Source organism: Hylobates moloch, unplaced genomic scaffold (assembly GCF_009828535.3).
Source record: "Hylobates moloch isolate HMO894 unplaced genomic scaffold, HMol_V3 SCAFFOLD_5, whole genome shotgun sequence".
NCBI lineage: Eukaryota > Metazoa > Chordata > Mammalia > Primates > Hylobatidae > Hylobates > Hylobates moloch.
Genome location: NW_026652280.1, coordinates 21418890 through 21439313, shown reverse-complemented (window position 1 = coordinate 21439313; position 20424 = coordinate 21418890). Strand labels below are relative to the sequence as shown.

At 45.1% G+C, this 20424-nt stretch overlaps 1 protein-coding gene across 9 annotated transcripts in view; it reads left to right on the top strand.

The window, feature by feature from the left end:
• The window catches only part of NEDD4L (NEDD4 like E3 ubiquitin protein ligase), a 359974-nt gene that overhangs the window by 122465 nt on the left and 217085 nt on the right, over positions 1-20424 (top strand). For all 9 annotated transcript variants that reach the window (XM_032152182.2, XM_032152178.2, XM_058438299.1 and 6 more), the window contains exon 2: positions 1220-1293. In XM_032152182.2, the coding sequence (XP_032008073.1) occupies positions 1220-1293 (74 nt within the window). The remainder of the gene's footprint in view (positions 1-1219; positions 1294-20424) is intronic.

The following is a 20424-nucleotide window of genomic DNA, read 5'->3' as shown; positions in this document are numbered from 1 at the left end:
AGGTTCAAGCAATTCTCCTGCCTCAGCCTCCTGAGTAGCTGGGATTACAGGTGCATGCCACCATGTCTGGCTAAATTTTGTATTTTTAGTAGGACAGGGTTTCACCATGTTGGTCAGGCTGGTCTCGAACTCCTGGCCTCGTGATCCGCCTGCCTCGGCCTCCCAAAGTGCTGGGATTACAGACATGAGCCACCACACCTGGCCCCTGAGCCATTTTTTATTCTCACTCTTAGGCTAGGTTTCTGCAGATCTTGGTTATAACTGCCAGCTCTACATTGATAACTGCTGAGTGAGTCTCTAACTCAGACCAGACGTTTCTCCCCATTTAGTGATACATGTTTTCCATCCGATTGCTTCATAGACACCTTGGACACAGTCCTCTATTTCAATTTATGTTGACAGTTCATGACCCAAACTGGAAACCTGAGCTATCCTGGACTTCTGCCTACCACCTTCTCCTAGGCCATCTCACCTGTCCTAAATGTCGTAGCCCTTAACTAGTTCTCTAAGCTGTCACAGGGTCCTGTACTGCTGGGCTGTTTGTTGCCTTCAGTAGAGCCTGGAGTATATTCATGTCTGTATTTCAAGGCCCCGGGCATAAGAGCTTCTTAGGAAATATTGGAATGAATGAAGAAATGATGAACAAATGAACAGTTGATTGATTTCCAAGACACTTTGGGGTGGTTTCCATTTAGAATGGTTTTTATTTCTTTTTACTGGAACTAAGGAATTATTTTTGCTTGTTGATGCCAACATTTTAAAAGCACTATAATTTTGAAATGTTTTACCACATTAAATTCTTTTCTATTGCAGGTCACATACAAATATGTCAACTTCAAAAGAGGAATTATTTGTTATATTTATGCAAACTTGTGGCACTTGGACATTTATCTAGATGGTTTTTTGTGCGCGATTGTGTTCTTGGTACAGCTGGAAAATCTAACTTTAAATGGCAGGAGTAATTGATCTTAATAACTTACTTTGAATTAAATTTGTGCTTAATTAACTTGGATGTTGTAAGTGTCTAGAGTCACAGACTTTTAGAGCTGGAATATTGCTTTTTGAACTTCAGTGTAAGGAAGAATTGCTTATGCTTGAATTGATTTGTTCTGTATCCCAATACTGGACTGAGTAGAAATCAATGACTTTAATATTGGATGAGAGAGTGATTGATTGAATATCAGGTTTTTAACCTCTTTTTTTGTTCTCCTTCTCACAGGGAGAGTCCCGTATTCTCAGAGTAAAAGTTGTTTCTGGAATTGATCTCGCCAAAAAGGACATCTTTGGAGCCAGGTATGTTGGCTTTGTTTTTATTTCTGTGGACTTCTGAAAAATGATAAGCAGTTTTCAAATTCAGGCACGCATCAGAATCACCTGGAGGACTTCTTAAGCCAAAGCTGGCTGGGCCCCACCTGCAGGGATTCTGATTTAGTAAGTGATGCTGGTCCAGCTGGTTCCAGGACCACATTTTGCACAGGGCTTCTGGACTTAGCATCACAACAGTAGTTAACAGGCTTGTTCTTCACATGGGCTAATTTCATGAGATTAGCTTCTGGTATTGTATTCTCAGTAGAAAAATACAGTTTGGGACTATGGCTGTGCTTATTTTAATACTTTAAAAATATTTCTAACTTAGGGAAACATAAAAGTGTCATTTTGTTTCTAGGAGAACTGGATATTCTTGACTTGTATAATCTGAATTAAGAGATTGGGTGATTTGGGGCGGATGTGGTGATTTCTGTGGCATTTCTAGAAGTACCAGCAGGGAAGCAGCCAGATCTTTCTGTGTGTTTCACCTTTTTTATTTTCAGTATTGCACTTGATATTCCTGTATCTTTAGATCAGCCCTTTTGTTCCTATTGGCTGTCAGCGATGTGTTGCATGAAGTTATTGGACTGGGAGCAGGGTGAGGGTGGAGCCACGTGGCACTAGAATTTAACCAGATTTTGGAGACCAAAGATCTTTTGAACTTTAAACCTAGAATGGACATGAGTGATGTTCTAGTCCAACTTTTCCATTTTATGGTTGACAAAGCTTAAATCCAGAAAGGTTAAACTACCTGTGCAGGTCACGTGGGCCAGTGATGTTTGAGGAGTGACAGGAACACTCCTCCTGCCTCTACCCAGTACGTTTTCCTTTGTGGCACAGTAGCCTGAAAGTACTGTGGGGTTTAACAATGAAGGCAGGTGACTGGTGAGGAGAGTTCCAGCCACTGGATTCTCCCTGTCAGTCCCCTGTGCAGTGGCCCTTGGTGACCCCTAGATTTCAGTGCCCCTGCCTGACACTGAAGTCCCTCTGTAAAGAAGCCCCTTTCTAGCTAGCTAGCTGTTCCATCCCGCACACCCCCACAGCAACCTTTTGCTGCCATTAGTAAGCACGCCTCTATTTTCTCACCTGCGATAGATCATGCATGATTGAGTTTTGTCTATTAAAGCAATTGTTAAGTTACTAAAATGGCACCAAAAGAATTAGAAAAAAATTTGTTGCAAATGTCAGTGAAATCTTTTAAAAAACTGTTGTACTTAGAAGTGCCTCAAGTGACTAACGGAGGCTTAGGACTCTGAGTGGTGTCACGAAGAACCTTATACACAGGGACGCTGACATCAGCCTGTACTGCTGATAGTGTCAGAGTGAAGCAAATCCCACCTGAAGGCACTCTCTTGCTTGACCGTGAAGTCACACTGAGTGGTTCACCATGTGCCCGCATTCATGCAAGGGTAAGCCAGGTCTCTAGGCATGGGCAGAAGCATCCCTGCTTCCCTTCTCTTCCCTTTCAGAGCAACACTTTCAGCCATTTCCGTGAGTCTGGGCTCTTGTTACCCAGCTGAAATACTGTTTCCTGAAACTCACAAGTTTGCTCTCTACCAAAGCCCACCTTATGCCCTGCCTTTCCATGAAGCCTGTCAAGAAAATTCCAAGAAAGAAAATTTGATATTCCTGTATCAAAGCGTGTGTCTTTCCTCTCCTAATCCCTCTTAGCTGCCACAGTAGGTGCAGTGTCATTTTTAGCTTTTGCAGATGCATTACCTGGTGGTTTCCTAGTATTTCTTTCACTTGCTTTTATTACTAGATTAGAAATTTACTGGGGACAGACATCTTTTTAATGTCTTTCTCCTACTACTTAACATATAGCACCAAGGGAAAAAAAAACACAAAAATTATCTTTTAAAAATGTAAACATTTGCATGCCGACTGGTAGTGGATTGTGCTCTTATGTTAAAAATATGTATTCTCACTCTTTCCAATGAAATCTATAGTGCTGAAGGAGGAAGTTGGATTTAGAAAATTTTGGTGATTTCTTTTTAAGCTCGATTGGGTTTTTATTTTGTTTTATCCAAACTCTTCCATTAAAAAAAAAAATTGATTCACATTGTATTTCTAAGCAAGTTAAGTAGATTTAAGGTTGAATTTGTAGTGGAATTAGCCTCCAAATCTTAGAAGAGCAGATTTGAACCTTGAATTTTTACTGTTTAGATAATAGCAGGCAGGGTCATTTCTAAGGGACATGGTGGAAAGGAATATTCGTGATATTAATTAGAAAGATAAATCGTATTGTGGCCAGGTGGACCAAGTGCCAGAAAATGCATCAGAAACTCTGAACCCTGGTTCTGGTCTTCATTTTCTTAGATTGATAAGTAGGCACACACATCCCTGCTTTCCTCCCTCCTCCGAAGTGCTGCAGTTCTTCAGGGACGCATTTGCCAGTGGGTCTGAGATGCAAGTGTGAGGTGACAGTGTGGGTTAATGCCATCTTGGCGTCTCACTCTGGAGTGGCACTGCTTATTGCCTTAAAATTTTGCCAGACGACCTGCATTCTCCCTCCATGCTATCTTGGGCAAATCCCTTAAAACCACTCATGCCACCGTATATTAGTGTACAACAAGGATAGCAGTTTATTTGTAACTGGCATGTGGGGAAGAACCCCAAAGTGACTTCCGTTGGCAGCAGCTCTGTTGTGTTTCAAGGTAGCAGTCACTGGGCGGAGGTTTGGTAGTGTCCTGTCTGGCAGCCACCGTCTCCTTTAGAGCCCTGGGCCACCGGCATGCCTTTTCTCCAAGTCTCTTCCCTGAGTATTCCCCCCACCTCTGTGCCTGATCAGACACCTCATTCTCCCTCAGCAGCAAAAAGGCCGGGTAAGCATTGGAGCCCTTGCTATAGACAGGATAATGGGCGGAAGAGGAAGGGCATTTTCATGAGAGGCATTTCAGAGCCTTTAAAGTGGCAGAAATCCTGTAGACAATGATGTGTTTAAAATCAGGGATTTGCATCTCTGGGACTCGGACTCCTTTGTTTCCAAGGGAGGTTCCCTGGGCCACTTGGCCTGAGGTTGGGAAGGGATTGGTGGTTGGGGGGCAGAATGTGATGTTTGGGGATGCAGGATGGTCGGGGCGGGTGATGGGAGGACTGGAGCACGTCATCTCTCCTTGCCCTTCTGAGGTGGTGATGGAAGCTGCCTCCAGCTCCAGCTCAGAGGCCGGGGGTTTCTGGGGCCCTAAGTGTGGGGCCTGCCTCCTAGCTGGAGGTGGCCCCTTCCCCCTTGAGAGGCCTGTGCCTGAAATGCCCTTGTCCTTTTCGGCCGTCTCTGCCCCAGTCCAGTATTTAGGATCCAAGATCATTTTCAGCTCCTTCCAGCCAAGTCTCACTTTATTAAAGGAGCCTTTGTTCAGAGCAGATTGGATAACCGAGCTGCGACTCCACTTGAACATCTGAGCAGTTGGCCCACGTGGGAAACAGCAATGGCAGAGAAAGATGCTTCCCTTTGGACCATACCTTGAGGACAAAAAAGGGCAGTCATATAATCATAGAATCTGTCATCTAAACTGGGACGCTTTTGTCTGGAATGAATGCGACATTGAATGGGACATCCGGGCATAAGATGTAAATTGAGACTGCAGTCACCCTAGGTCAGACACGTCCAGCCTTTATTATCTATATCATGGGAAAAAAAAATGGAATGTGATTTTTTTTTTTTCCCCAAAACAGCTTAAAGAAATGCTAAGCAAAAGAAAAAAAAAATAAAAAGCACCTTTTAAAAAAGCAGGCCTCACGTAAAATGCCACTAAGACATCAAAAGAGAAGTAAAACCCTGCTCAAAACAAGCCCACATGGGGTGGCCACAGCTCACCGTTGTGTGCCTGTGTCCCGTTTCTGCTGTCCCCTTTCCCAAGGATGTACCCTGCCCTAACCTCACCCCTATCTGGTGACTCCTTCAGTGGCCCATCCTATGTTCACCAGCTGGGTCCCCATCTCTTCCGTCACACAGGCTGTTGCTCTGTCCCCTAGCAGACCTCTCCCTGTCTCTGGGGTGTCCATGACCCCTGGGAAGTGCTGTGCATAGTTCTATCTGTGAGGTTGACTTGTTGTTTTATACTTAGAATTGTTTCTTTCTCCTGAAATTAGATTTTTCTCCTCTGATGACTAGGATTCTATTTTATTTATTTATTTTTATTTTCCAGGACCTATTATAGCACATAGCACCTAACAGGTTCTCAGGAAGTATTTACCAAAAGATTGCATGAAGTGAGCCCGTTCTTCTTCCCTCTCTCCTTCCCTCCCTTTCCCATCCCTTCACTAGAAACTCACATTCACTAAATATGCCATGAAGTCGCTGCCTTTTGCCTTTGCCTGTGTTTTCCCCTCTGCCTGGCATCTGCTCACATCCTTTCTGGCAGCTGCCCTCTGATGTGTCAGGGCCCAGTTTAGGTAGCAACTCTCCTGCTGAGGCCCCTGCTCCCCTCATCACCCCAGCCCAAGAGGACAGAACACTGCTGCCCCCCTCATCACCCCAGCCCAAGAGGACAGAACACTGCTGCCCCCCTCATCACCCCAGCCCAAGGGGACAGAACACTGCTGCCCCCCTCATCACCCCAGCCCAAGAGGACAGAACACTGCTGCCCCCTCATCACCCCACTGCAAGAGGACAGAACACTGCTGCCCCCCTCATCACCCCACCCCAAGAGGACAGAACACTGCTGCCCCCCTCATCACCCCAGCCCAAGGGGACAGAACACCGCTGCTCCTGGGGCTATAGCAGGTCTACAAGTTCCCTCCTCCTGCGGCCCCTTGTCTTAGCGGACTTGGGAGGCTCAGAGATTCCAGCCCTGTCTTATTGCTGTTTGCAGGTCCGGAAATCTTGGCACATGACAGTTGCCTGGTAAACAGCCTTGAATTCATTGAATGGAACACAATATGGTGTGCTGTGGCACCTGATGGCCAGCCTGGAGGAAGGGGTACTTTTTTCTCATTGTCATGGAGGTCCCATTGGCTCCTCAAGCATCTCTCCCAAGCATCCAGGAGAGGTGCTTATTTCTCATTCTCACAAAGGCTCTTTGTGGACCAGCACAGGAGGCCTGCCTAGGGGTTGGATGAAAAGTGAACATAGAGAGAGGAGGTTAAGGGAAGCAAGCTCAAGACTGGGCTCTGAGAAAAGAATCTGGGGGAGTCAGTGGGATGGCAGGCAAGGAACGGTCTCCGTTTGATGCTGATGTTTGTGCAGAATGACTACTTTATACCCTACAGAAGGAGCACACTCTCTTCTTGTGGTAGGTCCCAGAAATTTCTGCTTAGGGGTACATGAAGCCCAGCTAGGATTGGGCACAGAAGGTCATGGCTCTGCACCTGACCCTCACCTTAGGGGTCAGGAGAGAGCCAAGGACATGAGTGATGGGTTAGGGAGGACGCAGGCACCATGGAGTGCCGTGGCCATCCTTCCATAGAGGAGAGGTACAGGTGGCGAGGCAGGCACCAGGCAGCCGCCAACAGGGTCAGGAACCAAGGCAGGTCCAGGAAACAGAGGCCAAAACAGCAGCAGGAACCTCAGGCTCAGCAGACCACTGACTCTTCTGGATGTCTTTTAGACACTCTGTGGTGGGGCAGGAACAAGTCCTTGGTGTTTGGCCGTGGTGAAGCGTGCAGTTAGGGTAGGTGAGTCGTGCTTTCTTAACATGGGTGTAAGGAAGGAGGGTAGTGAGTTTCAGCAGCTCATGTTTCTTGAGCACTTGCTATGTGCCAGATGTGGTTTGAACTGTTTACATGGGAGCTCATTGGGTCCTCCCAGCAAAGTCCTATGCAGCAGGCACTATTGTTCTTTTTGCAGATAAAGAAACTGAGACAAGAAAAATTTAGTAAGTTGTAGAGCTAGGTATTGAGCCAGGGCCTAATCTCTTAATAGAAGTTAGTTAGAGGCTGTTACTTGAGTGCTCACAGGTTGGCTGGCAATGTGTATGGAACCCAATGTAATGTCATTAGATTCTGCCTAAATTTTGTGAAGAGGGGATTTCCATTTGATAGGTAAGAAAACTGAGAGGTTATCATCAGCCCGAGATCAAACAAGGGTATAGGGAGTGGTGCGACCCATTAAATTCAGATTTATGCGACTTCTGATGCTGTGCTCAGTGATAGATCTCTTCTTGAGGATAAAAGTTTGAGAATTGAATGGGACTAGATGACTATTAGGGTTCCTCGAAAACCCTGAGATTTCTTTTTTTGAGTGGTACCTTTTTGTGTTAGCGGATTTAAAGAGCTGGCCATTGTATTTGATGGTAGCTGAGTAAGCCTTTTGAATTGGAGTATCATCAACTATTATTAGATTTAGAATAGGTATATTTTGCTAAGTAAGATCTTAAAGTTTTTCTTTTAAACTTGGGATAGCTTTTCAAATTTCAAACTATTCTTTTTCAGTAAGCTCAAGACATTTAACCTTTTGTCATAGGCTTAAAGCAGTCATTAAATAGGGTCATTTTAATGCAACTTTTTAAACCTAACTCCCCTCCCTTTTTCTCCTTAATTATGATCAGTGGCTTCATCTGAGGTTACCTAGGATGCGTTTGAGACTATAAAGCTGCTTTCTTAAAACTTAGCAATGTTGGCTGAGACAAACCAACTATAGAATCTCATGCTTTCATAAAGAAGGTTGCAAGACATTCATTCACAGTTGCTCCTTTAATGTGTGTGATGAGCCATTGGCATCAAACCTGCTTGGATTGCTATCAGTTTTTCTTTTGGGAGCTGGTGACTTGAAATTTAAAACACACATGGGCTCAAGGGTATTGGAGGGACATGGCAGAAAGTCCTTCTGCCGCCTAGTGATTAAGAGTGATGGGGTCCTAACTCTGTGTAAGGATAGCTCTTTGACACAGCTCACCTCAGTCCCCTTTACCTAGGTTTAAGTTGTTAGCATTTTGCTGTATTTGCTCCATCTCTTTTTTCCCTGAAGTATTCAAAAGTGAATTACAGACATCATGACTTTTAGTTCCTAAATACTTCAGCCCAAACCTCTAAAATACAAGAACATGTTTCTATATAACTGTAGTACTGTTCTCACAAAATTAAGACTAATTGCCTAATGGACTCTATTACCTGATCCATTATCTGAATTTCCCCAGCTGACCCTAAAATGCCTTTTACAGCTGGACTGTTTAAACCAGAATTCAAGTGAGAATTCTGTATTGCATTTAATTGGTAGGTCTATTAAGACACTCAACCTAGAATAGTGATAAAAGCTTTTTACTCTTGGTCTCTTTGCAAACTGGGGACCCCCAGCCAGCAACACCCCACCTGGGTCTCACTCTACCATGCTGGGGTGCCCCAGCTCACCTGTGTTATAGCTTGTACCCGTGTTCAGTGGTTCCCGAGTTCTTGCATGGCACCCAAGAAGAGTGAGGATATGCTGGACATTGAAGGGTGAGGAGGGCAGAGTAGAATTTTACTGAACAATGGAATAGCTCTCGGTGGAGAGGGACTGCAGTCAGGTGCTTCTCTCCTTCCCATGTGGCTGGGCCCAGGGCTTTTTATGAGCTCAGAATAGGGGAGGGGCAGGCTGCAGGTAGTACTGGAAAAGGCAACATTTGATTCATTAAAAGGCATTGTTCAGAAAGAATCAATCACGAAAGGGTGCGCAAACAGGAACAGAAGTTCGCACTCTGGGTTGTGGGTTTCATCCAGGACCAGCAGTCCAGTCTTTCAGCATTCAGGCTGTTTTTGGCTCGAAGATGGGGGTTTCACTGGGGACCCTCCCCTATCTGCCAAGGCATTTGGCGGCTTCCTATCACTATCAATAGTCTGTCCCCTTCAACGACTTGTAGGAAGGTTGTTTCACTTACGACATTCCATCGTGTCCTGGTGGCATCATCAATGAGTGAACGTGTTCTTTTCCCCGTGTTTCTTGTACGTACTGTGTATTGGAAGTTGGACTAAAGGCTTGATCAAATTTGAGGCAGGAATGGGTGAGGCTACATGCGACTGGAAGGACACAATGACTGGTTCTGCCATAATCAGTGATTAAAATTGATCCCTGGGTTAATGTGGGGGCAGTCTCATCCCTCCACTGTCAAAAATTAACATTTTTTTTTCCCCAGGTGACCAGCAAGTAATGAGGGAGGGGCTGTTTTGGCATTGTATACCTGCAAATTTTAAATATTGATTTACTTCCAAAGGATTGGAAATTTTGTTTTTTCTTTCTTTGCCCTTCTTTGAAAACATTGTACAAAGTAAATCTCCTTCTTTTACTAATGGAGAAACTTCTGAAAGAGGCTGAACATACGTTGAAGTCCCTTTGCTCAACTGTAAGCCCTTCTGGATCAGAGGTCAGACCAAGCTTTGCAGACAGTTGGACCAAACTTTGCAGTTTATTTGGCCTGTGGAGCACTGAAACAAAAAAATACAAATCCTGAGCCAACGTTTGGGAGATCCCGTATTATAATACAAATCCAGATTTCCAGGTTTCTGGACGGTCTTGGCAATCTAGCCACACTGGGCCTGCATCTGTGCAAGGCTGCATGGCTAGAGGTGTGTGCTGGACACACCCATTAGGTGGGACTGCACCCTTTTGGCCACCAGGGACTGTACACCTCCTGTTATTTTCATGGGGCTGGTTTCCCTTGCTGACACGTGGCCATGAGGTCCCTCAAGGTACAGGCCGGCATTTGGACTTGTCCTCTGCACCGTTTCTTCGTTAGCATTTAGAACTGACTTCTCCTCTTCCTCCCGCATTGAGGAGCAGCACCTTACTCTGTGCAGAGTCTGTCTGTGATCTGCAGACTCTTTGCAGAGCTACATTTCCCTCCAGAGGCCTTGCTGAGCAGCCTTCGCTGTCTAGGGCATTGCTGAGAATCACAACATCAACACTAATGGCCCTTGGGCCAAAAAGTGTTTGTCTTAAAATCCCTGCACCAAATAGCTTGTGCAATTACTCCTGTGAGAGCCCCAGAGGATCTAACTCTTAGGCTGTTTGTTCTAGTTGTATTCCTTCCCACCCCACAAACTGAAATGACATTAAAGGATAGTAACTGTCTCCCGCAAATATCGATAAAAACCTCTTTACTCCCTAACAACCACACAACTGTTTACATTTTTGTGTTGACCTCCTAGTCTTTAAGTATATGAATGCATGCAACATCCTTTAAAAATATGTCAATCCTAGGCTCCACATCACCCAGCCCACCAGGTTTCCCAGAGGGAAGCACTGGAAATGGCAGATGGGTAAATGCACAGGGCTGGCAAATCTCCATTCTGCGGGAGGCTTGCTGTGCTATATAGCCAGCGCCACAATAATGGATCTTTCTAATGATCTGGAATCACTGAGCAAAGACTGTGCCATGTTCAGTATACACTAAGTGAGCATGCAGGGAATATATGATCAGTTTACAAACATTTCCACATAAGCTTTTTTCTCTCTCCCACTCCAGTTTTGGTAAATAAAAGAGCAAACTAGACTGTTCTCTCTCTCTCTCTCTCTCTCTCTCTCTCTCTCTCTCCCCCTCCCTCCCTCTCTCACTCTCCTCCTGTCTCCCTCCCTCTCCATCCCTGTCCCTCTCTCCTCCCTCCCTCATTCACTTTGTCTTCCTCTCTCCTCTTCCTTCCTTCCTTGCTTCATTTTCCCCCCTCATCTCTCTCTTCCCCACCCTTTTTGAAAAGAGACAGGAGTCTTGCTCTGTTGCACAGGTTAGAGTGCAGTGGTGCAATCTTAGCTCCCTGTAACCTCAAACTCCTGAGCTCAAGCAGTCCTCCTGCATCAGCCTTCCCGGTGGCTGGGAGTACAGGCACACTACCATGCCCAGCTAATTTTTAAAAATTTTTATAGAGATGTTGTCTTGCTGTGTTGCCCAGGCGGGTCTCAAACTCCTTACCTCAAGTGACCCTCCCGCCTTGGCCTCTGAAAGTGCTGGAATTACAGGTGCAAACCACTGTGCCCAGCCAGACAGGTCACCTTTCTGTACCATTCCCCGATGTTGTGAGATTAGTGAGAGTCCCTACTGCGGAACCTTGTTCACGTTGCCCTGACTCCTGATGCATGGATATTTGCTGTTAGCAAAGACACCTCTGCTTTACCAAATGTTTTGACAGAGTGGAAGGAAAACCACAAGACTTCTTGCCCTCGTTTTCTTCAGTCTAGAATGATGCTGGGGTCGCGGCGTCTGTAGGGCAGAGAATCTGATGTGTTTTTTAGTAAGCGGAAGGTGTCTGACACATAGTAGATGTCTGACAAATTTTGTTAATCTGGTCAGAGTGGAGCCTGAGAAAATTAAATTAAAAGGCTGCTGAGGAGTGCTGGGGTCGCGTTTTTGACATAAATACAAAGGCACCAATAGGGCCAAATATATGAGGCCAGTCCTAGGGCTGGCGAAGTTTGGATCCCCTGCCTCACATTGTGTCCTGAGCCCCTGGCCCCTTCCTGCACCTCTCCCTGAGCCGCTGGCCTCTCCTCATCCCTTCCTCTCCTTTGTCTTCCGCTGTCTTTGCCTGTGCCCCCACTCCCATGCCCTGACTCTGGAGTCTTTGTCTTAATTCATTCCGTTTGCCTCACTGTCTTCCTCTGTTTTCCTTTTCTTGCGGAGAGGAAGGGTAGAAAGAGTGTAAGAAGCTGAAGTATGAGGAAGGGAAGGTTGCCAACTCAAGATGAGTCAGAAATGAAAGCAGTTCTGAATGTGTAAGACAATGAGGAAAATATTTATTTTACAAAAATTGAACTACCAACCAAGGCTGCAGGAACACAGCCAGAAGGTGCTGTGTAGGGAGAGGTGTGCGTTAGGATGCTGGAGCGTGGCTGCTGGCGTCCCCACCCCAGGAGGAAGGGACTCGTTTCTCTGAACCTTGTTAATGGTTCTCCCCTTTGTAGACAGTGAGGACTGGCTCTCTACCCCATCCTCAGTGGGTGCAGCTTTGGGGAGGCCGTGAGGCTGGTGATCTTGGGGCCTACTATGCGTCTGTGTTATTGAAGGTAACAATGTCCCTTCTACCCAAAAGTCATGCTTTTAAAAATGCACAATCTTGAATCCATTTGGCAAACATCTTTGGAACTCCAGAATGTTGTCTTTCTCAGATATGTATCGCCTGTGTTGTATTACTTCGTTTGCTAAGAAACATTGTCATCGACTTTATAAAATTATTGAATAATTCTATTTGGGGGAGAAGCCTGGAAGCTAAGATTTTAAAGGTTATTTTATAAGTTAAGTGAACTGGCAAATTCTTAAATGGTAAATAAAACCTTTTCTACATGCTATAGGTAGTTATCTAAATCAGGGCCTAGCAAGCTTTTTTATTTATTTTCCTATAAAAAGCCAGATACTAAGTAGTTGAGGCTTTGCAGGACTTATGGTCTCTGACATAGCACTAAAGCAGCCTTGGGCAATATATAAACAAAGGGGCATGTCTGTGAGCTCATGGTCCACGGGCTGCAGTTTGCCAACCTCTGATGTTATAAGCCATTGATTTTCTACAACATATATATTTAGAACTGGGAGTGTCAGTGTTATTTTGTCATGGTTTCCAGATTAAACTCTTTCACAGAGCTGCTGGTCAGTCAATGACAGACTAATTCTGCCAGTATTGACTTTCTGGGCCAGGGAATAATGGGGTTCCTAGATAGTGCAGTAGCTTTTTATTTATTTTCTTTTCCATTCAAGGGCAACATGCTTAAAATACAGCATATGAAGCTTTTGGATATCCACTGTAAATTTTAAGGTCTAAAAAATGAATGCAATTGTAAAATGTTTTTGCCTTAGAGAAAATACTCTCACTGCTTTGTGTTATAAATACATGAAAAATAATGATGAATTAAATGCATACAAGCAGATGCAGACATAATTTAGATAAGTGTATTGCAATTAAAATATTGCCCACTTTCACTATGGAATATTCGTTGGACTTATGACCTTAGTGTAAGTAATGTTTAATAAGGAATCTGCAATGTGTAACTCCTCCGTAAATTATTAAAAGGATTGGCCTTCCTACTGTATAATATCAACACAAGGGACAGAAAATATGCCTGGATTCTTAATGAATGTGTGCTAACATTCCTTCTGGCATAGTAATGTGTAGTAAATACACTTCAAGGGTTGTTCGCATTTTTATCCATCATTGTTATAGGCACGTTATTGTGTCTCTCCTATTGAAGAACTGATTGGTCATTGTTTTAAGCTTCTGTGACTTTTAGATGCTTAAAACTGGGCATTCGTGGTAGGAAAGTAGAGAAACATTTGGAAGAAATACTGCTTTTGAAGTTTGGGAGTGGCTGGTAGAAAAATCAAACTAGGCTAGTCTTAACAGCTTTATCACAGTTTTGTTTTTTTTTCCTAGTAGGAAAATGATAGTATTGGTTGTATATTATCTCAAAACACTCTCTCTGACGCTGACTTGAATCACGTGGGAGTTCATTGAGAACAGGGATTTTAAGTTGGTTAGGTGATTTTAAACATTATTTAGCAAATCTAGAAAACAAAAGAGAAATTTTCAAGTATCTTTCTTCCAGGGTGGTGTACTGGCTCTCTGGAGTGTGATTGCATCTTCTCTTGTTATTACATATGTAGTCGAACCATCATGTTCTTGAAATGAGACTTCAACCACTAGTGGGGCCATATAATTCAGGATCTTTTGTTTGTCCTTACATAGTTTCTTGGCCTGGAATGTCAAAATATCAGAAACTGTTCTTTCTCTGGGATCATCTATCTCCGTGATGGCCTCGCCATCTGTACAGTCATCCAAGCTAGGGACCCAAGAGTCGTCCTTTACTCTCTCATCCTTCCGGCTGCTGTGTTTGGCTTTCAGTGTTTGTATAGAGCAGGGGTCTCCAACTCCTGTGGTGTGTTAGGAAGTGGGCCGCACAGCAGGAGGTGAGCCATGGGTGGGCAGGCGAAACTTCTTCTGTATTTACAGCCACTCCCCATCATTCGCATTGCTGCCTGAGCTCCGCTTCCTGTCGGATCAGCCACCAGCATTAGATTCTCATAGGAGCGTGAACCCTATTGTGGAACTTTGCATGTGAGGGATCTGGGTTGCACGCTCCTTATGAGAATCTAATGCCTGATGATCTGTCACTTTCCCCTATCACCCCTAGATGGGACCATCTAGTTGCAGGAAAACAAGCTCAGGGCTCCACTGATTCTGTATTATGATGAGTTGTATAATTATTTCATTATCTATTACAGTATAATAATAATAATAGAAATAAAGTGCACCATAAATGTAATGCCCTTGAATCATCTCCAAACCATCCACCCCACTCCCCCAACCCCCGAACCAGCCTGGAGAAAAAGTGTCTTCCACAAAACCAGTCCCTGGTGCCAAAAAGGTTGGAGACCGCTGGTGTAGAGGACTCCTCAAGCAGTGTCCGTATCTGCCCTATTCTCTCTATCCCTCAACCTAGGTGTAGAATTCTATCTCTAAGACACAGACAGACCATGTTTCTGCCCGGGCAAACACTTCAGTGATTGTGCATTGTCCTGGGTGAACGGGGGCACAGAGGTCTTTGTGACGCCCTGCAATGCATCCCTCTCCGAGCCGCCGTGTACTCTTCCTGCTCTGTGCCTTGCCGGTGCCCAGAACCGCCCCCTTCTCCCTCTTTGCACAACTGCCTTGCTCTTGTCCTTTCTCAGGCCAGTGCTGCTGATCTGTGTGTGTGACCCGGGTGCACAGTCCTTGGCCCTGTGCAGGTCTCTGTGGTGGCACTTAGCACATGGCGCTAAGATTCTCCCTGACAGGCCTTCAGTGCCACAAGGGCCATCACCGAGTCCTGCACATCCTGCTCTAGTCCCACATCAGCCCAGGGGCATTGAGCTGAGGACAGCTCCCTACCCCCTTTCTGTGCTTGGCCGACTCCAGTGCCCGTTCTTCTGCCCCTCCTTGGCTCTGCCTCCCCACCCCTTGGCTGAATCTCTCCTCCTTTCGTGCTTGTTCTCTAGGTGACTTATTCAGGCCCATATTTTCATTACCCTTGCATTTCATTAATTTTCTCATTTATTTTATTCTGTAGGTTTAAGACATTCTTTAAAACATGCAGGTTCTGAATTTTAATAATATAAAAGTCCTCTATGAGTGCCCATCACATTGCTTTTCTGTCTTCCCTACATTAAAGTTAGCACTGATGCCTTTATGTTTAAGGAAAGCCTCCTGCCAGAGGGGCCCTGCCCATGTAAGTTCATTAGAGGGCAGGTGTGCAGCCTCTGTCACCTGAAGGCCTCTTGACTATCTATTCCTGCTCCAGCTCTATCGAGGTGTATTGGGGGGTTACAGCACCCTCTGGTGGCCATATTGTCAGGTGCATTTTTGTTCTAGCCAAATAAAATGATACACAAATCGAATAGTCGATTGGAGTTCTTTTTCAGAGGACGTCGTTAATTCACATTTTGTGTGTTTCATCAGGTATTTAAGCCATTCTCAAAAGTGACACTTATGCAGAGGAGAGAATGATTTTATTTAAGTAATTTCTATTTTTTACGTAGCTGGTTTTAAAGTAGATAACACATAGTCTTAAACTTTATTTCCCCTTTATTTCTTTCTTTTCTCTCAGAGAATTTCTTAAACTTGTAGAACTATCCAAATAAAATGCCAGTCACTAAAAAGGAATAATTAACCGATAGTGGGAAAAAATTAAGTTCTTCAAATGAAAAGTACTGTATTCATTTCATATGGTCCCAGAGATAAAATGTTTAGGATTCATTTTTAGTTTTAAATGTTTATGATTCAGAGCTTTAACACTCTTCCAGGTTTCTTTAAGAAAGGAATTTATCTATCTACGAATTAATTAATTAGCAGGGTCTCTCTGTGTCACCAAGACTGGAGTGCAGTGGTGCAGCTGTAGCTCACTACAGCCTTGAACTCTTGGGCTCAGGCAACCTTCCGACGTTAGACTCCCAAATAGCTAGGACCATAGGTGCATGCAACCATGCCCAGCTAATTTTTTTTTTCAATTTTTCTGTAGATACAGGGATCTCGCTATATTGCCCAGGCTGGTCTTAAACTCCTCAAGGCCTCAAGCGATCCTCCTGTCTTGGCCTAAGAAAGGAATTCCTCATGTAGAAAAATACTGTTATATAAATAGTTGCCTATATCCATGCTATTTATGGTAACAGCTAAGGTTCATCTCAAAAGTGTTTGTATTTGACTTTGGAATAAAAAGAAATTTCCCCTTTCATAGGATTCTGAGATTGTAGGAGTTTTTAGTATTATAAAAAGTTAATGGAACTATCTGTGATGTGAAAGAGACTCAGAAGAGGCTAGAGAGGTCTTTAACACATTTTTTTCTTGTATTGTCATCCCTTCCCTATAGCTAACTTTGTAGATGGCATTGTTTTTCAGACTGATGACTGTGACCCTCAACCACGGCAGCAACAATTTTTAATTTAAATTTTTTAAAATGCAAGGTTGGGTGATTTTCTCTCTGGATGCTTGAGTTTTGTTTTTGATAAAAATTCTACCAGGGACAGGGGAAAGAGTCCATTAAGTCTTGGTGCAAGAAACCTGGGCAGATTGCCTAAGTGGATATGCGTAGCAAAGAACTGAAAACAGAGTAGGGGGTGCTGAACACACCCACAGAGGAAAATGCAGGGGGAGGGGGGAATGTATCTGCTCATTTTGTAATAAAGTCCTTCCTTTCCTTTAACATCTCTTAATGTTACAAATACTAACAAAAACCATGCATGTCTTCAGTGGGACAGAAAATGAGGGAGGCACTTAGGGAGAAAAAAGTGTCAGTTGAGATGATGTTAAAGTTTATTTTCTTTGCAGTTGCAGACATTAAGATTCATTCTCAGGGCTGTTAGGACAGTTCCTGCAGCTCTCTCTGGTGACCTAGGCATTGATACCTTTTTTTTCTCTTTTTTGAGATGGAATCTTGCTTTGTCGCCCAGGCTGGAGTGCAGTGGCACAGTCTCAGTTCACTGCAACCTCCCAGGTAGCTGGGACTACAGGCGCCTGCCACCACACCCAGCTAATTTTTGTATTTTTGGTAGAGATGGGGTTTCACCATGTTGCGCAGACTGGTCTCAAACTCCTGACCTCAAGTGATCCGCCCACCTCAGCCTCCCAAAGTGCTGGGATTACAGGTGTGAGCCACTGCACCTGGCCTGTGCCTTGGTTTCTCAGATGTTTCTTTCAGCCCCTGTAATGTTCTATGCACTACGCAGGGAGGTCCTGACTGCTCAGAGCTTAAATTCTGCATTCCTTTATTTTAAGTGTTTGGTCAACTGCAGAGGAAGGTACGTTGAAAGATACTCCCTCTTCTCCCTCACTGCTGGGTCCCCTGTCATAGGAGACCTGGCCTGAGAAGGCTTCTTCCTGGTAACCTGCAGGGTTGTCACTGGGACCACATCTTCCCATAGGAGTAATGCTTCAGGTTGTATGGGAGAAGCATCTGACAGGAGTAACTTCAGCACACCCTGAGAATGACCCTTATGGCAGACATACCTGACAGCAGTCACTGAAGAAATGAGGGTTGCCACATGGAGGTTGCTGGGAGGAGGGTGCTAAGTGAAGGTGCTGTATAAGCTGCATGCTTTTTACAAGCAGTTGAAGTTCTGCTGTCCAGCCCAGTGCCACTGGGCCACCCTGTAAATAAGTTCCTCCAAATAAACGCTGTGCCTCGTTAGCTCTGGGTCTCTTCTTTGGACTCTTCAACTTGGTGCTGTCCCTGTTGAAGTTAACACGGGCTTGGCACAACACAGGAGTAGATGGTTTCCTGTACTCTGCTAGCTGTCCTTGCTACAAACGTTTGCCCAGAGAGTGGCATTTGTGCCAGTCCTTAAAGTGTTTCTTGAGCTGCACGTTCACAGGCCATGTCCTCTTTCAACCTGCTCTCTGGCTAGGTAGAATGAACACTCTCCACCTGGGCTCTGAGCCAGCTGCTCACCTGCAGCACCCCCCTCCTTGGAGATAGCTTTTCATGTTGCATCTTACCAAGTTGATTGAGTATTCACTTCAAAGCTCCATGCTGCACACATGGGCCTGTAAATAGCTTTTTCGTGCACTTGTGGGTGTCATTTCAGATCGCTTCATTAGATTTCAGTTACCCAAGTTTTTACTTGATTCACTGTAAGTTTGCAAAAAAGACTTTTTGTTATCCTGAACATTGCAGGTGAAAACATGATTAATTTTAAATTATTTTTGTTTAACTTCTACCCTCTTTCCTATTTACAGCCTATTTTGCTCATTTTAACTTCTGCTGTTAAGACTTCTAAGGCCAGGCACGGTAGCTCACACCTGTAATCCCAGCACTTTGGGAGGCCGAGGCGGGCGGATCGTGAGGTCAGGAGATCAAGGCCATCCTGGCTAACACGGTGAAACCCCGTCTCTACCAAAAATACAAAAATTAGCCAGGTGTGGTGGCGGGCGCCTGTAGTCCCAGCTACTCAGGAGGCTGAGGCAGGAGAATGGCGTGAACCTGGGAAGCGGAGGTTGCAGTGAGCCGAGATCGTGCCCCGTTACTTAAAGGAAGCGGGCTTGTGTTTTGTGGCCTTAAGGATGTAATCTGTTGGTAGGAGGGAATGAGGTGTCCTGGTAGGGGTGTCTGGCTTTAGTGTCACCATTCTTTTAGGAATTGCCATGTTGTGGGGTCACGTCTTGTAGGAGGAACGTTCTGAAGTCTTGGGATTCTCTGTCCTCCTCTCCTGCTCTTGGTTTCCACCAGCAGCCTTCTTGTGTGGTTTTGAAGTGGAGCAGAGATGGTTTTGGATGAGCCTCGCTGGAGGCACTGCTGAGATTACCCAGAGGCCTTGCTGGGCACCTAGAGTCGATCATGCCGGGCACTAGCATCAGTCATCTTACGAGGTAGGGATCGTTATCCCTACCTCCTAAGCCATCCCTGGAGTGGTGGCTTGGAGAAGTTTTCCAGAGAAACTGAGTCAGTTCATAAAGTTTCTGTAAAGGATTAGCACAATGTAGTCCAGAAATGTTTGTTCATGAAGTCTTGGTTTTTGGGTTCAAGAAAGTGTTCTGTCCGGGCGCGGCGGCTCACGCTTGTAATCCCAGCACTTTGGGAGGCCGAGGCGGGCGGATCACGAGGTCAGGAGATCGCGACCATCCTGGCTAACACGGTGAAACCCCGTCTCCACTAAAAATACAAAAAAATTAGCCAGGCGTAGGGGCGGGCGCCTGTAGTCCCAGCTACTCGGGAGGCTGAGGCAGGAGAATGGTGTGAACCTGGGAGGCGGAGTTTGCAGTGAGCTGAGATGGCACCACTGCACTCCAGCCTGGGCGACAGAGCGAGACTCCGTCTCAAAAAAAAAAAGAAGAAGAAAGTGTTCTCCTAAGTGCTGCTCAACCTTTTTCCCAAACAGGACCTAACCCTGCGAGGGAGAGTGAATTAGGCCATTTGTTTACAGTTTCATCAGCACCAGGCAAGCACCGCGTTAGTCATGGTCCTTGCTCTCAAGGCACTGTACTTGTAGCAGCAGTATGGTGCAAATGTGCAGCTGAACAGCGGGCACAGGTTCCTGGTTAGCATTTAGTGCCACAGGAATGACAGGGAGGCCTTAATTGTGATCGGACCATGGGAGCTGGATTACCCCAGACTGTGGCTCACTTCCCTGTAAGCTTTTGGTAGGGAGTTTGGAATTAGCACCATTAGTAGAAACAGATTTCAAAGGGAAAGATACCTGTTCCTTATGAAACACTTTAAAACTACCGATGTCCACACGTCTTTTTAAAAAAGAGGCTTCAAGCAGTTTCACTTCATCAACCCCAAATTGGAGAAGCTATGAATGACCAGACTGATGAATATGTCTTAAAATATACGTATATTATATAAAGTGTAAAAACAGACAAGCAGGAACATACTACCAGTTTCTATCACAGCTACCCTTAAACTATCATTGGAGGGCAATTAAGTGGGTACAACCTCTAGCTCTTTGGAAATATGTATAAAAATGACAAATGCCTGGTTGGGCGCTGTGGCTCACGCCTGTAATCCCAACACTTTGGGAAGCCTAGGCGGGTGGATCGCCTGAGGTCAGGAATTCGAGACCAGCCTGGCCAACGTAGTGAAACCCCATCTCTACTGAAAATGCAAAATTAGCCGGGTGTGGTGGTGCATGCCTGTAATCCCAGCTACTCAGGAGGCTGAGGCAGGAGAATTGCCTGAACGCAGGGGGCAGAGGTTGCAGTGAGCCAAGATCGCGCCATTGCACTCCAGGCTGGGCAAAAAGAGCAAAACTC